The 17775-nt window shown below is 41.5% G+C and overlaps 1 protein-coding gene across 1 annotated transcript; it reads right to left on the bottom strand.

The window, feature by feature from the left end:
* Positions 1-10731: 10731 nt before the first annotated feature.
* Positions 10732-17434, bottom strand: LOC141052896 (zinc finger protein 217-like). Its single transcript, XM_073550214.1, has 5 exons — positions 15865-17434; positions 15086-15214; positions 12373-13809; positions 11660-11738; positions 10732-11038 (listed from the first exon to the last, which is right to left on the bottom strand). Exons 1-4 carry the CDS (start codon positions 17210-17212, stop codon positions 11674-11676), a joined length of 2979 nt encoding a protein of 992 aa, XP_073406315.1. The 5' UTR covers positions 17213-17434; the 3' UTR covers positions 10732-11038; positions 11660-11673.
* Between the last annotated feature and the right edge of the window lie 341 nt (positions 17435-17775).

Here is a 17775-nt window from a genome sequence, read left to right as displayed (position 1 = left end):
TTCCCGGCGGTATTGGTCCCGGATGCTCCTCCACCGTTTCATCACATCTTCCACTGCAATGTGACAGGAAAGAATGTCAAAATCACATATTTGAGAGGTCACATTTTCTACCAGTAGTCTAGGCATGGGGCCTTCTGGGGTGTGCGTTCTAACCATGGTGGCATATGTAATTGGGCCGATACCCAGGGTCTCATTAGCTACACTGAAACTAATTTTATTGGCTAGGAGGATGAGGAGCTTGTGGCCTAACCCCTAATTATGGCTGTGTGAAGCCACGTGTCACATACTAATGTAACGGCCTCATGAGGCTAATAAAAGTACATGCACAGGAAGGGGGGTGCTGAATCTAGATTCCTTTTATAGCGTGCGCTAAGGTTAATGATATTTTTATGGTTGCACTTACAAATTTTCTGCTGCTCATCACGTGGTCTGTCACCAAAGTCATGGTACATCTGGCGACAGATGCGCCTCCATGACGCCTCCTTTCTTGTGCGGTTTGCATAGTTTGTGTCGCGTGGGTCCCATATTTCTGGACGCTCCTGCACCAGCACAATGAGCATCTCTACATTTATATATGTGGACGCCATGCTGCTGCTGTACTCCATGGAGGCTGACTTCCTGGATGTCTGGAGCGGTTTTTGAGCTCATTTGCATGTCTAGGCTTCCTGATGATGGATTGGCCCATTTCCTGTTCACCAGCCAAAAGACCTGCGTATTGCTCGCAGGTCACACGTGTGTTCCGTGTGCAATGCGTATTTTTTGCGCACCCATAGACTTGCATTGGCGTACTACGGGCGTAGTACGCTGACAATCGCAGCATGCTGCGAGTGGCACGGAGCGTAGGATACTGAGGAGAAATATACCCCTGGTGCGAGTGACCCCATAGAGAATCATTGGTCCGTGTCTAATGTGTGCTTTTTGCGCCTCTCACTCTCCCGTATTCCTCGCCAGTGTGACTCCGGCCTTAATACACTGTGGGTGTGGCCCCCCGGGGCTGTGCACCTTTACCCACCCAGCTTACCCCAGACTGGTGTTAATCACAGTCAGACATGGCTCCTATCTCTTCTCCTGCCAATTTGAGGCCTTGGTGAGCACAGAGAGGTGAGTCACTGAGGTCCGGGACCTTCCACATTGGGCACAGCTTGTGGTGGTTGGACGGCTTTATCACCCCAAAAAAATGTTACCCAAGTCCCTCATGTGTTATACGGGTATAGTAATAGTGGCGGCCGTGTGTTCATTATTCGCAGTGTGCTGACGCACCGTGTGTACATGGCTGTATATTGGCCGCAGCGTATTTGTACCTGTACAGTTAATGCCAGTATTTGGTAAGTTTTTACCTCATTATTCTTACCCACTCCAGGTTGTGGCCTACAAATACTGAGGTAAAAAAACTCACCAAATACTGGGTGTGTGAACAAGGCTTCATACTACATGGGTGCGGGCCCTGAGCTTACTTGTATCAAGCATGTAACCTCATCAGAGATGACCCCCGGGACCCAGCACCGCCCTCCTGGATCAGGTTCCCAGGTCTGGAGATGTGGCCTCGGGCCGGTGCTATAGATGTATGAGGGGCTGTTATCTGCGGTGTGAGCTGTACATGTAATGGAGACATTTCGGGGACAGATTATCCCAGAAGTAGAACTTCTTATCTTGTTAGTCAGTGTAGCTGGATTCTAGCTTTTTTTTTATAATTTTTATATTGCATTATATTACTGTTAGTCCCCAGGTTGCCATGGTGATATAGTGAAATATGACATATTTGTTGTCTCTGATATCATAACAACCCATCAGATTATTCATAATGACCAGTAAATGGCGTTCAAAAAATGGCGTGGTTGTTTTTTTGTTTTCCTCCTTTTAAACCCATAAAAAATGTAATGCTGAGTCCGTGTTCACATGTAGCATAAAAGCTGCATTTTCTACTGCTTCTTTTGTGCACGTTTTCTACAGGTGTCTGCGCCACACAACGCGGTAACAATCTTCACTCATTATTGCGTGTTTATAGCAGTCCCCCCCCCATATTTGATGCTTCCTTTAGGGCTGATGTGAATTAATCCTAAGCAATCCCCCTCCATGAGTCGGCAGGCTGGGAGTGGTTGTCTCCTCAGTATTTTGCTCCTGTGTTGCCGCCATCTTTATTAGGCCTGTTTCACATTTCTGTTTTTTTTGTTCAGTTGTAATCCATGAAAGATGGTAATAATGGATCAGTTTTCGCTGTGACACCAACGTATGCCACCGGACCGTTGTTTAGACGGATCCGCTGGAGTCGGGAAATTAACCCCTTAATGACAGCCAATATGTCTTTTTACTGACCTGAGATATAAGAGAATAGCATCCCCATACAGGTGACAATCCAGCAGCTGTCATCTGTACACTACAGCTGACAACTTGCTGCATCAGCCACGATCAGTGTTGTCATTGTCCATATATCTTTAACCCCTTAGATGCTGCTGTCAATAATGACTATATCATATATAAGGGATTCAGAAAGAGAATTGGAGGGATCCAATGGCTGGATATCCTAAAAGACAAAAATGTCCAGGAGGGATGGGAAATCTTGAAAAATGAAATTCTCAAAGCACAGTTGTTAACAATTCCGAAAAGAGGGAATAATAGGAAGCATTTAAGGAAACCAGGATGGATGAACACAGAACTTAAGCACATGCTAAAAAGGAAGAAAAAAATGTTTATAAAATGGAAAGAGGGAGGCATATCTAAAGAAGAATATAATGCTGTCTGCAGAACCTGCAGGGCACAAATCAGATTAGCTAAAGCTGAAAATGAATTGAGGCTTGCAAGAGATGTCAAAAGCAATAATAAAGGATTTTGGGGATATGTCAAAAGTAAAAGTCAAAGATGCTATAGGATTTTTACAGGATGAAAATGATGAAATGGTAAGACAGGATGTTGAGAAGGCTGAACTTTTAAATTCCTATTTTGCATCTGTTTTCTCTCAGAAAGGAAATGTAACATCAACTGTTCTTCACTGTCCTATTAAGGGAATAGAAGAATCCAGGATATCTATAAACAGAAAGATAGTGAGGAAACACTTAGCTAGCCTAAATGAATTCAAATCTCCAGGTCCAGATGAATTACACCCCAGAGTACTGAAGGAGATAGCAGAAGAAATTTTTGAACCCCTCTCCATAATCTTTGAAAATTCTTGGAGAACAGGAGAAGTGCCAGAAGACTGGAGAAGAGCAAATGTTGTTCCTATCTTCAAAAAGGGGAAGAAGGTGGACCCAGGCAACTATAGGCCGGTGAGTCTGACTTCTATACCAGGAAAGATCTTTGAACAAATTATTAAACAACATGTATGTCAATACCTGGATAAGAATGAAGTGATTAAACAGAGTCAGCATGGGTTTGTAACTAATAAGTCATGTCAGACTAACTTAATTTCCTTCTATGACGGTATCACTGATTGGGTGGATCAAGGAAATGCTGTAGATATAGTATATCTTGACTTCAGCAAAGCATTTGACAAAGTCTCTCATACAATCCTTATTGAAAAAATGACTAAGTATGGAATGGACAAGGCAACTGTTAGGTGGATTCATAACTGGCTTAGTGATCGGACCCAAAGAGTGGTCGTAAATGGCTGCACATCCAGTTGGAAGAATGTCTCAAGTGGGGTACCACAGGGCTCTGTCCTGGGCCCTGTATTGTTCAACATCTTTATCAACAATTTAGATGAAGGAATTGAGGGTAAACTGATTAAATTTTCTGATGACACAAAGCTAGGAGGGATAGCTAATACTAGAGAAGAGAGAGAGAGGATTCAAAAAGATTTAAATAAACTGGAGAAGTGGGCAGCAACTAACAGAATGGTTTTTAACCATGCAAAGTACTACATCTGGGCAATAAAAATGAAAAAAGCATATATAGAATGGGAGGAATAGGGCTAAGTGACAGCACATGTGAAAAAGACTTGGGTATACTAATAGATCACAGACTGAATATGAGTCAACAGTGTGATGCAGCAGCAAAAAAGGCAAATGCAATTCTAGGATGTATTAACAGAAGCATACAGTCTAGATCACGTGAAGTCATTATTTCCCTCTACTCCTCTTTGGTCAGACCTCATCTGGAATATTGTGTCCAGTTTTGGGCACCACATTTTAAAAAAGACATCAACAAACTGGAGCAAGTACAGAAAAGAGCGACCAGAATGGTGAGCGGTCTGCAAACCCTGTCTTATGAGGAAAGGTTGCAGGATTTGGGAATGTTTAGTTTGCAAAAGAGAAGACTGAGAGGAGACTTAATAGCTGTCTACAAATATCTAAAGGGCTGTCACATTGTAGAAGGATCAACTTTATTCTCATTTGCACAAGGAAAGACTAGAAGCAATGGGATGAAACTGAATGGGAGGAGACACAGATTAGATATTAGAAAAAACTTTTTGACAGTTAGAGTGATCAATGAGTGGAACAGGCTGCCACGAGAAGTGGTGAGTTCTCCTTCAATGGAAGTCTTCAAACAGAGGCTGGACCAACATCTGACTGGGATGATTTAGCGAATCCTGCTTTGAGCAGGGGGTTGGACCAGATGGCCCAGGAGGTCCCTTCCAACTCTACGATTCTATGATTCTATAAATGTTTAAAAGAGTGTGGCTTCTCCCTCTTTATCCCCATCGACACCCTGAGATCATGATTGTGTGGTCCTGATATTTGTCATGGCAGTTCACAAGCAAAGGTGGCCTTAGAGTCTGCCGGATACACTGACCTGTTCAGACGTCAGTGACATTTAGGTGGTATAAACAAACTTTTTCATTCCTATCATGCCACTTTGTATTAATTCCTGAACAGCACCTGAAGGGTTAATAAGCTACCTGACAGCAGTTTTCAATATGTTGAGGGGTGACGTTTTTAAAATTGTATCACTTTTGTGGGTTTTCCAATATATAGGACCTCTAAAGTCACTTCAAACCTGGATAGGTCCCTAAAAAATACAATTTTATAAATTTCCATGAAAAAATGAAAAATTACTGCTACATTTTTAAACCTCCTAAAATGCTAACAAAATAAAATAGCATTTTACAAATGGCGCTGATGTAAAGCAGACATGTGGGAAATGTTATTTATTAATGTTTTTGTGTGGTATGACTATATGGATTAAAGGGATAATCATTCACAGTTTGAAAATTGCTAATTTTTTTACATTTTTGGCAAATTTCTGACATTTTTTATAAATAAACACAAAACATATCACCTAAATTTACCATTATCATAAAGTATAATGTGTCATGAAAAAAACAGTCTCAAAATTACAGGAATTTGCAGAAGTGTTCCAGAGTTATCGCCACATAAAGAGACACTGGTCAGAATTTAATAATTTGCCTCTGTCACTAAGGGGTTAAAGGAACCGCGTCCTGGAAAAGGACAGAGAGAGAGAATTTTTCTTTGCACGGCTATTCTGAAATGCTGTTCAAGGTTAAAATCCCTGCCAGACAGAATCTGCTGTGCATGCGCAATAAAAAAGCGGACCGTCGCTCTGAAAAAAAGTTTCAGAGTCCGTCTCATCCGCCCGGGAGCAGCTAAAATTTTGACGGATCCATCAAAAAACGGGTGAGACTGACGACCGTCAGTCAAGATCCGCCGCTAATGTAAGTCTATGGGGGAAATAAAACGGATCCGCCAAAAAAGGGCGGATCCGTTTTTTCTAAAATTGGCGGATTTTGACTAACGTCAAAAAACGGAAATGTGAAACAGGCCTTATATGGCTTTGCTGCATCCTGTGCATTAGTTCTGAGATCTCGGCAGGTAAATGCTGTTTTCCTTTGTTGCTGCGTTAATTCTTGAATTTTGGGGGAATGTTAATTCCTCTTTTTGTGTCTTTGCCTCTAATGTTGGTGCAGATGTGAAGCAGCGTATTTAATAGCACAGAACAGCTTGGCTTCTGCACTAACAATACAGCGGTGGTTTTTATTTTTCAGTCTTCACATAGGAATCTATAGAGAAAATGCCCCAGAACTGCACAGGTCAGCGGCGTCTCTAGACGACGCATTGCAGGAATTTTCATGGCATCGCATCAACTTTGCTTAGACATTTAGGCCGTGTTCACATGTAGCGTAAATGTTGTTTTTTTCTGCTGCTTTTTTGTACAAACATTCTGCTGCATTTATCTGTCCGAGGAAAGTGGATGTTATTTCATGAAAGCTTCTCCCACTGTGCAGTTTTGGTGTTTGTTTCTCCGTAGAGCAGATCTGGGCCAAGTGCGGCCCACGGACCGAGACAGCCAAAGGGCTGACATGTGGGTCTCTCCGTGCCCTCGCTCCCCGCAACCTGTGTCCCGATATCTACATCCTCAGGATGCAGACAGCAGCAGATCCATTGGTGGAGGATGGAGCCGCCGAATCCTTCTTCCACCAATCAGCTTGTGTGACTGAGACAGACGATGCGATGATGTCACTACATCACATCTGCTGTGCGGAGACTCAGAACGCCAGAGATGGATATAGAGATGCTATGTAGGGACTTGCACTGTATATAGAAGGTTACGTGGATTCTCATACTGTATATAGGGGGTTATATGAGGGGTCTCATACTGTGTGGGGACTCATATTGTATATAGGAAGGGCTATGTGGGGGCTCATTTTATGTAGGGGGCTATTTCGGGCTCATGTTGCGTACGGGGCTGTGTGGGGGCTCATACTGTGTATAGATGGGTCGTATGGAGGGCACATACTTTAAGTAAAGGGCTATTTGGGGGATCCTATGGTGTGTGTGTGGGTTTATATTGTATTTATGGAGATGCAAATTCTGCTCAATATTAAGTGATATAATTACTATAAAATAATTATGAATGTTGATATTTATATTGAGAAAAATTCCTTTCCGCCTATTCGTTTGGCCTTCACAATACTTGCGGTCTCTTGTGGCCCTTGGGGAATACTAATTGCTCCCCCTGCTCTAGAGACTTTATGTGGAGACTAAAAACAACACAAGTAAAAAATTTTAGAACCAAAGCTTTTCTGTACTCTAAAAATCACATTAAAAACACTGCTTCAAATCTGCACCAAACATCATCAAATAGGGGGGAAAGGCATAAAAAGTAATAGTCAGAGAAGATTGTTATTGTGTAGTTTGGTGCAGATTCTGCAGAAAACAATAAACACAGCATTTTGCAATGTGTGAACACGGCATAAGTAGAAATGAGCAGGAGGCACAAATGATGTCGCGTTCCGCATGGTTTATCCCTGTTTCTGTTCTATAAAAGTTGGGAGGTATGGTTATACTCCTGACACATTCATGGAAAAAAATTGAACTAAAAAGATACTTTTTTTGCATAAAAATTATTTCAACACTGAAATTGTTGCTTCATCCCACGAAAAAAACAAGCTCACATACAGCTCTGATAGTGGAAAAATGAAAAAAATACAGAGAGAAAATTTTAGTTTTTGGAATGTAAAAGTGGCAAAGCATAAAGAAAAAATAGATCTGGTAGTTCTGTAATTGCACAAACCTGAAGAATAAAGTCGTCCAATTGCTTATATCGCATGAGGAACGGCGTAAAAATAAAATGTTTAGATAAAAACTGTAATGACAAATGGCACAATAGGGTCTTATCCGGATTACAAAGGAAGGAGTAAAAAGGTATATGCTCACTTGGGATTTGCTCACCGGTTCAGGAATTGTTTTTATTTGATCATTCTGCTTCCTAAAAGTCAGAATAAGGTTCTGTTCACGTTTATCCTGTGTTCCCCACTGAACACTTACTTTGGGGTTTCCATCTAACATGATTCAATTGAAATGCCCAACAGAGTCGCTCACTCTGAGGCAGATGGAGTCACTTTGGGACCAGTCTGGCTTCTGTCCCATCATGTTGGCCATTTTTTAGCACAAAAAAGTCAGATTGACCATGTTTTAGTGTATCCTGAAAAAGAATGGACACCACCAAAGAGGCCCAGGGGTCACTTCCTTCCTTTAATGCCTCTGTATTTAGCGCAGGTTTACACTGGCTGATTATTGTGATGAAACGTTCCCAGGAAGGTTCGTTTCATGATAATCGGGCATATAAATAGGCTGCCGATCAGCTGATGAATAAGCAAAATGTTCGTTCATCGGTTGAAATGATTTTTATGTTTGCATAAAAAGAAATAAAATAATCGTCTCAACAGAACATCGCCTGTGTAGCCGGTCTATTACGGTTTGTTCTGGGCGCTGTTGAAATGGAGTGAGCTGATCAGCAGCCTTTTAACACCGCCAGTCGGCTGGAGTGAACCTGGGCCTTAGAATGGGATTTCATAAAAGGTGTTGCGTCGGCTTCCTCCTACTTTTTACCATATAGATAGCGCATGCGCTAGGTCAGGACTGTGAGCAAACTAATGACTTTTAACTGATTATCTCATTTATTTATCCAAGTTAGGCTAGGTGTAGTCTTTGTTGGTGCGAAGGTATATGCTAGAAAAAAAAATGTTCGGTATACACTTTTTCATTCCCTTAGGCCTTCATTCACAAGGTAGAGGCAAAAATGTGTCCCTTACTATTCATATAACAAGTATGTGCCTTGTAGAAAACCACATTCTTTTACAGCAGGTCATATTCTTTCTACACAGTGTACAGTATGTGTAATATATAATTTGCAATGAGTCGCTGTGGTGAATGGAAAGCACATACATAGTACAAGCTTCTTTGGAAGAGATAATGTACCTATTGGGAAATCCTTTTGAAAAGGTTTATTTCCACTACATAAAGTGAGATCATAGTGGTCCAATATGCTATTGCTTTCCGATCAGTTGAGATCTGACTGCGGAACCTACAGTAAAATGAACCTTGAATTGACACAGACAGAAGAACAGTATATAGGCTCTTCACCATCCAACTGCTCATTATAACGCACAATTCCACCTGCTTTGGAGGTGGTAGTGGCCCCCTTACCTCTTGGGCTCCTGTGCAGCTTCCCAAGTTACAGCAATGGTATATCTGCCACTGCATTCAGTAAAGGGGATAGACCCCAGTAGTGCTCCCAGCTACCGGTTGTGAAGGGAACAGCTGCAGTGCTTGTGGCCAAGCCAAAGCTCTACGCATATGGATGAAAGTGATACTGTGAAGGTAAATGCTGGGAGTATTGCGCAGCCCTGCAACCCCTTTTGTATAAATAGCAGTGGGTGTCCTAACAAAGCAAAAAGTGATGAAAAATACCTCTGAAAACCCCTCTGCCCTGCAAATTTCTGATCGATCAATAACACCACAAACACTAAAATAAATGCAAATCACCGCAAACTATATTTACAAACCACAAAAAAAATTCACATGGCAGAAAACATAATTTAAAAAATAAAATAATGGAAAATAAATAGAACGATCTGGAACAGAGTCATGAAATAAATGCAATGTCAATATGAATAACAGGCATGTGAGGAACACAGTGGAGGGAGGGGGTCCCAAAGATTAATACTGAGTGATCACGATTGATAAATACGGAAGGGGCAGAAGCCATGTAAACCTGCCCCCCTCTCCTCAGTGAATCGGCAAAGCTATAGGGATGGAGAGAGATTCGACCTGTAGAAATGTACTTAAGTATATCTCATTTTAAAAAGTCAAGGAAGAGCAATGGAGAGGTTACGGGAGGAATTATTTTTTCTACCACGACGTTGATGTTAGTTCTGATCTTGGCTCAATTCGATGATCTATAACAGTCTGTCCGAAATGAAGAAAGCGACATCGGGTATGTCCACACATATCAGAAATGCTGCAATTTTCAATGAAGAATGGGGACAGGATTCACAACAGGGTGTGTACCGACCCTTAAAAGTCCTGTAGATTTAGCGACCAATTAAAGATGGGTAGGTAGCAAATGGCATCCATACGGCATTCGGAGTAGTGCAAGAAAGAAAAGTCACATAACCTTTCACAGTGTGTTCGTACATGGTGGGGAGAAGGAGTTCATTCCAGATCTTCAGCTTGCATTGATGTATAAAAAGGACATCTCAGTTCAGAGCATTGCAGTGTACCCCAACATACACAAGCCGTATATAACGGCGCAAACACCCAAGAATAGTCATTTCCACAGTATACCTGAGGCTTTTACAATTTGTGGGGAAGATCTTCCAGATACACATCCAGTGCAGACACATTTCCATTGCTAAATCATTAGCAGGTGTATAAAATCCATATTGGGTTTTTTTTTTTTTTATAATAGTTGAAATAAAATTAAAAAAGAAAATACAAAGATATAAAAAAGTGACCATGTGAAACAAAACTGATGGAAATTCCATGGAAATCAAGTCTGGAACAAAGTCGGATTAAGGCAAGAATGTGCGTTGAGGAGGGGCGATGCATGTGCACATGTTGTGGATTTGGCTGCGGATTTTGCGGAATCCGCAGGTAAAATGACCTGCATTTTACCTGCGGATTTAGTGCAGATTTCGCCTGCGTTTTTACACCTGCAGATTCCTATAATGGAAGAGGTGTAGAAACGCTGCGGATTCCGCACAAAGAATTGACATGCTGTGGGAAAATAAACCACAGCAAATCTGCACAGAATTTTCTGCAGCATGTGCACAGCGGATTTGGTTTTCCATAGGTTTACATGGTACTGTACACCGCATGGAAAACTGCTGCAGATCCGCAGCCAAATCCGCAACGTGTGAACATACCCTTAGAGGTAACCTATGTACACAGGGGCTCAAGAGAAACAAAACCATCCGTCTGAGGTCTTCGCCATTAATTATGTGGCAAAAAAAACAGTACAGAGATGTGAAAAAAAAAGTTATAATAATCCCGGCCATTCACACACGGGAAAAAAAAGGCCCTAATAATAAAAAAAATTAATTCCAAGGGCTTCTTAAGTAAATATCAGACTCTCGCTGTATTTGGTCCTTGAGGATAAATCAGTCAATGCCAAAAATATAAATCTGTATACAAAAGAACATTCCTGAAGTTTCGGCTACAGTATATTAAAAGTAGAGAAAAAAAAAAAAAGTTATAGCGTCACTCGAAAATACATTCACAGTTTCTGTAGAGTTCACGGACACTTTTCAGACGATATGTAGCAGCTTGTGAACATTTGGTGGATGCTTCAGGAACCTCCAGGGCTGAAACAAGAACAATTTAACACTTAGACAAAAACATGGGGTGGATATTTCATCAAAGTTAGACAAGGGCTACACCATGACATACAAATGGCAATTTCACATGTTGTGACTGCACTGCTACAGTTAAAAAAAAAAAGTCCACTAAATCTGTAGGCTTTTTTGGTCAAAGGTGGCACACAACAATACAAGTAGTAAAAGACTAACCTGGCTGTTTCTTTACAGCCAATGGCAGCTCTAAGACATTCATGTGCCAAAAAGTCACAAACAAGTCAGATTAATGTATTTTGCGGTCAAATATTTACCCCATTATAAAATTGTAATTTTTTAATTACAGAAGGGTTATTAGGCCGGGGTCAGACTTGCGAGAAACTCGGACGAGTCTCACACGTCAATACCCGGCACTGTCGCCAGCACTCGGATTGGAACGTTCAGCTGCATGTATTTTTATGTAGCTGAACACTCTGATCCAAGTGCCGGCAGAAGTTCTGGGTATTGACTTGCAAGACTCGTCCGAGATTCTCACAAGTCTGATCCCGGCCTTACGCAAAGCCCCAATCTACTTCTATATCTCCCTTTACAACTCAGGGACCTTGTTCCTATTAAAGAGAAGTTTGCACTTACGAGTTGAAACTCTGTTAAGGTCTTTGCTCATTTGGTCCAACACCTCGCTTGGCTATCCGCCGATTTGCATTCGGTTTTCCTGCAGGAAAGGACATAGATATTACACAAAAATCCATTTAGTTTCAAGTATAAATCATTATCAATAATAGAAACTGTCTATAGGATAGGTGATAACTTTCTGATTGCAGAACCCTTTGGACCCTGACTAAACCTAAAAAAGTAGCACAGAAATGTACTCTGTAATATCTGGCAGCGCTACAGACAAAGAAAGGAGCGGCAATGAGATTCCTTTAGGCCACATTCACATGTTCAGTATTTTACATCAGTATTTGTAAGCCAAAAATCAGGATTAGGTGAAATATGCAGAAGTGGTGGTGTTTCTATTATACTTTTCTTTTGCTTGTTCCTCTCCTGATTTTGGTTTACAAATACTAAATGGAACAATCTGTTTCTGGTTTTAGTGGCGGTCCCAATAATAGGACCCCCAATGATCAGCAAGTTATCACCTATCCACAAAGATGGGAATACAACATTCAATTTAATAATATACACTAATTAATTTCATTATTATGTCTTCATTAAGTGAAATAATGGAGATATACCACAGTGAATACCTACATAATACTAGAACATACTAAGACACTACAGGGCAGCAGAAGAATCTACGGCTGTGCCCATTAGTCCAAATGTAGGATTAATATGGGGTATAATACCTTCAGAAGACGAATCAGATCCCTGATTGACTGGAGGACCCTGGTTGACTGGAGGATTGCTGACAGCGAGTGGTGCTCCAGCTGGTGTTGGTGGCTGCTCATAAGGCTTAAAGAGGTTCCAAAGAGGATTCATCCCACATGGATACAGCACATTATTGGTCAGTTCTGATGGACCTGACTTGATAGAAGGCCTCTCCAGGTTTTGCATGTTGACATGACTAGGGTGAAGTCTCCTGAGTATGTCAGCATTGGTGTAATTGCTGCTAGAGGCAGGCAGTGACAAACCTTGTGCAATTCTCTTTGCGACGAGGCTGATTTCCCCCGGAGATCTGGTAAATGGGTTTCGACCAAACAATGATGGCATCATTTGAGAAGGGTGCTGGGAGCCATTCACATTTCCACTGCTGGTCTGGGGGTTTTGTGGCCAGGGAAAAATCTTTTGTTCAGGTTGCGGCATCCTTTCTAATAAGTTGGAGATGCTCTGAAGATTGGCCTGCAGGTACCTATAGCTGCCAACCTGCTGGTCACTTTGAAATTTATTCTCTTGCCCAACGCTTTTACAGTCAGTTTCTGATTTAGTTACCTTGTTCGACTGTGCAGGCGCCCGTTTGGGTTTCTCGTGGTTGGGGGTCTTTGTACTGGCCGATGCAGACTTTTTTATCCTAGCACCGTCCAGCGGCATAGGAGACACATCCTTCCCTTTTAAAGCTGAGGGACAACCGGTGCGCCTCATTTTTAGGACATGTCCTGGGTTTTTACTCCTGCTACCATTTATGTGAAGGAGATCATGGTTTTGTTTGTGGGACAGTTTCTGGTGTAAGATCAACACCTCAGGGTGTAAGGTCTTGTAAGTACAGTCCAGGCAGGTGTGCACCGGGAATAAGGCACGGTTATAAAAAGTGGCATGTGTGTTCTGTATTTTCACAGACAAATCAAAAGGAACAGGTTCAAGATCCTCTCGTGTGTGAGGTGCAGAGACTTGACTTTCCTCAGAGATCTTCTTTTCATTTGAACACATTTCCGGGTCTAAGGTTTCCTCACAAGCTAGTGAAATCTCCCCCATATTACTGGGTGACCTTGGCTGCACTTCCTCTGGCTCTTTCATGACGGTGTCAAACTGCTCCCATTTGGTTTGCTCCCAGAGTTGGTTTGCATTCTCCAGTTTACTGCGCAAGGCCGACATCCTTCTGGGAGGTTTGGCAGACAGAATGTCCTCTTTGGTACAAGTGATGAGTTTCTTGGACATCTTGCTTACTTGGACATTGGTCTGAGGAGGATCTGGGGACTTCTTATTTAATTGTAAACTCTTACTGATGCTTCTCACACGGGCATTAGATTCTCCAGGCTTAAATTTGTGATGTCTCTCCAAGTGATACCTCAGGGAAGTTTTCTGTGCAGCAGCATAATCACACAAGTCACATTTGTACGGCTTTTCACCTGTCAAAGAATAAAATTGTTAGAAGGCAAACACTTGGCAAGTACAAATGACAAACATAAATTTTCAGCCAGCAAAAGACAAGCATTTATGAAGTGCTAGCATCTTACTTAGGGCAATCCTAAATTAACTGGTACTTTTGTGGCAGAAATTGGTTCTGAATTATTGGATTGCATACTGTAAACTATGCTACCATCAAACTGGAGAAAACCACATTATACATGGTTTTTAATAGAAGAAAGTTCTACTACTAAAAGTCAGCAACTGAAGCCGCTTTGTAGAAATAATAAGTGCTGATTGATAGCAGTCTGATGACTGGGACACCATTGATCACAAAAAGGGGATCCCCTAATGTAGTGATGATGTGCTACTCCTCAGAGCCATCCATTCTTACACTTTGGCTGGTCCGAACAACAAAAGCAATTGTTACCATCCACCTTTCGTGTCTCCCCTTTTCCTCATAGACTGTAAGCTTGCAAGCAGGGCCCTCATTCCTCTTGGTATCTGTTATGATCTATGTGATTATTGTTATGCTGTAATGTCTATCATCTGTACAAGTCCCCTCTGAAATGTAAAGTGCTGCGGAATATGTCGGCAATATAGAAATAAAATTATTATTCATGCACTCATTGACCTAATTTCTTGTGATCAGTGGTTGTCTCCATTGTTGCACTCCAATAATCAGACCCTAAGCACACGTCAACAGTAAACATAATGGTCTGATCACAAGAGCAAAGAGGAGTGGTAGAGCTCACGGTTGTCCACCAATCCTTTCACAATTTATGGGAGTGCCAAAGAGCTGAATAGCACACAGCTATTATTGACAAAACAGTGAGGCCGGGTGCACACGATCCGGAAGAGCGCTTTGAACGCCGCGCATTTTCAACGCTGCCGTCAATTGATTCTATGGGTGAAATTAACACGCTGTGGTCTGGAAAGACACGCCGCATGATAGATTCTGCAGGTGATCCACAGGTGTGTGTGGACGCATAGTGAACAAAGGATTTCTTGAAATCAATCCACTACGCTGTAACAGCTGGCCGCTGCAGGTTTGACGCTGCACAAGTATGCAGCGTCCAACCCACAGCAATTCCGGATGGTGTGCACATTCTCTGAAGTGTGGTGGACTCATATGTTCACTACCACTCCACTCATGCAGTGGATTCTGGAACACCTATTTTCATGATCAGTGCGGCTCCAAGTTATCAGACACTCATCTTTCCTGTGGATAGGCGATAAGTTTTGAATATGGGGAAGCCACTTTACAAAGCCATTTACCTGTATGGGTCCTGAGATGAATGTTGAGGTAATAGTTTGAGCGAAAGCTCTTTCCACAGAAACTGCATTCCCTAGAAGTCTGAAGGCCTTTAGTTTTCAGTAGGGTTTGTCCATCGTCCATTTTCTCTTCTAATTTAGAAAAAAACAAACAAACATAAGCGTATTAAAAAGGATTCCTAATTTACACATGCCTCAAAATAATAAAAGAATAATAAAATAATAAAATAAAAATGATTGCCAGCCAAGCCTAGAACAGAAGTACAGGATCCAACAGAAAGATATAAAGTTGATACTAACAAGGGTGCAATGCTATTATTTGGTGATTCTGGTAATATATATATATAGCTTATGGATGAAGTATACCCACTCACACACTCTTTTTATTTAGTGGGCCACATATTAAGAAAAAAAAACACACCACTACTATAGTATATGAAGAATCCCATGAACTATAATGGCCACAGATAGAACTTGTACAAGAATCACAGGTGACTGAATGAGGCCTGATAATGCATTTTTGTAAAGTGCTTCAACAGGTATTACGTTTACCCACATGCACCACTAGGGGACGATCTAAGCATCTAAATGATTAACATGGAAAAGGTGACAAAGCAGAACGTGGATGCTTCATTGTTACGGAAATATTTGGGATTTCCTTCTTTAGTTTAGAAAATCTAAATAAGACCTACACAGCTCACGTCCAGAGTGCATTAAGTATTTTGAGTGAGGAGTCATGTGAGAGACAGATGCCACAGTACTAGCATTGCATAGTTTCTTACCACTCATTAGGTCATCTCCTCCCACACCATTTGATTCAGACACTTCCTCCATCTTGGCAATCTCCCGGTCCTCCACACTGGCTGGAATATCTGGAGAGCTTGTAGGCAGCAATCCTTCAATGTGACCAATGGATGAGGATTCAGAATCGCTCCTATCCTTTCTGTGGATACGAGAATGCACCACCGTCTGTTGGTAGGTCCTAAACACCTTCCCGCAGTCAGCGCAGACCAGCCTTTTATCCTTCTCGCTTTTGACCTTCACTTCCTCTTGTCTTTTTGAGGTTTCAGGCTCTACCAGATCTTGTGAAGAAGATGCTTTAGCACAGTCCTCACTTTTGGCAGTGTCCAGATTACTGGGGGGAACAGGCTGACTCATCTTTCCTTTATTGCAGTTATCAGTGATCTCATCCTTCTTAGAATCAGTTTCCTTGTTGGCTTCAGCAGATGTCTCCTTCACACGACCAAAGCTTATAGCCACTTTGCCTTTTGTTGCCAGCTGCCAAGCTTGGTAGGTGATGACGGGGTCCAGTTCTTTGATCGATTTGTTGGATGACTCGGGCTTTTTGGCATTTGGCTTTAGATTTAGGAAAGCCGCAAATTCTGCCTTCTGGACATTTTCTTGTTCTTTCTTGGTGGCAGACTTTGTACGACTCTCCATGTTCACTCCTTTACAGTGCATCTTATTATGCTCCAACAGGGATTTTTTATCATGGAAGTGGAAACCACACACCATGCAGATCTTATAGGATGAGGTGATATTTTTGACCACCTGATCTTGGACAACCTCGTTTATTGCAGTGGGAGTCTCCAGAACCGCTAGTTTATTTTTCCCTCCTGTTCGGGTGGAATGAGTGCGCTTATGATTTTTTAGAAACCATGGCTCTTTGAATCTCCTACTGCAAATATTGCATGAGAATAAGTAGGATTCTTTGTGCTTCTTCATGTGGGCTTTCAAGTCGGCTAAGTCAGTAAATGTCTCATCACACACCTTGCAGTTAAACACTTCACTGTCATCCTTTTTATCCTGCATTGTAGAACCCTTCACGATCTTTCTGCGCTTATCTTTGGGGCCAAGATACTCCTCGTCAACACAAAGGACAGTGGGTTCAATCAATGTTATTCTATGACAGGTCAGAATATGTGTTCCAAGTTCGTTGTGAGTCTTATAGGTCTCATTGCAAAACATACAATCAAAAGCCTCTTCTCCTTCGACTCGTATCAGAAAGCCCTCCTGGGAGAGGTGCCGCTTCTTAAATCGGATTGTGCGGGCACTTTCCATATTGGAGCAGACAGCACTGGTGATGACTTCAGGACTGTCCGTAAATTCAGTCAGAGACTGATTGGGCATTGTTGGTGCCAGCTTTTAAATGAAATATGGCAATTTTGCCCTTTTAGATCAATACAAAAAATATGTGCAACACATGGATCGAGAGGGGCACAAGTGTCACTACTAAGGCACAAGTCAGAGATAGGTCATTCCTGGGCCACAAATGGATAAGAGAGAATGGTCCATAGTCAATACAGACATTTCCAGCAAAGGCCAGGTGAAAAATCAATGAAAAAATAATCCATTAACAGCCAGACCTGTAAAGATAGAAATCAAAGAGGTTAGTACAGGAACCTCAGTTTGTCCAATAAACAAAAACAAATATTAAATATTTTTTTGTGTGTTTTAACGCTGCTACCTTTTATTGGTATTTGTATATTTGTTGGGACACATATACAGATTTGTTTATGTAAAATCTACACACATATACAGGTAGGTGTACAACTTCTGAAACAGAAGTGTTCATATATGTATAGATACATACATGAACACACTATAGATATATACAAACTTCCATTTCAGAAATTATCTGTCTATACAAAATTTCTATTTCGTGTAAAAAAAAAAAAAATATATATATATAT

This window comes from Dendrobates tinctorius, unplaced genomic scaffold, assembly GCF_039654945.1.
Source record: "Dendrobates tinctorius isolate UK_male_01 unplaced genomic scaffold, ASM3965494v1 ptg000164l, whole genome shotgun sequence".
Classification (NCBI taxonomy): Eukaryota; Metazoa; Chordata; class Amphibia; order Anura; family Dendrobatidae; genus Dendrobates; species Dendrobates tinctorius.
The sequence above is the reverse complement of the archived record's forward strand: the minus strand, read 5'-3'. Positions and strand labels throughout refer to the sequence as shown.

Coding starts and splice junctions, on each gene's coding strand:
- LOC141052896 (XM_073550214.1), bottom strand. CDS start 17,212: ATGCCCAATCAGTCTCTGACTGAATTTACGGACAGTCCTGAAGTCATC. Junction 15,215..15,864: donor AGGAGATGACCTAATGAGTG/GTAAGAAACTAT, acceptor TTTCTAAATTAG/AAGAGAAAATGGACGATGGA. Junction 11,739..12,372: donor ATCTGATTCGTCTTCTGAAG/GTATTATACCCC, acceptor CCTTTCCTGCAG/GAAAACCGAATGCAAATCGG.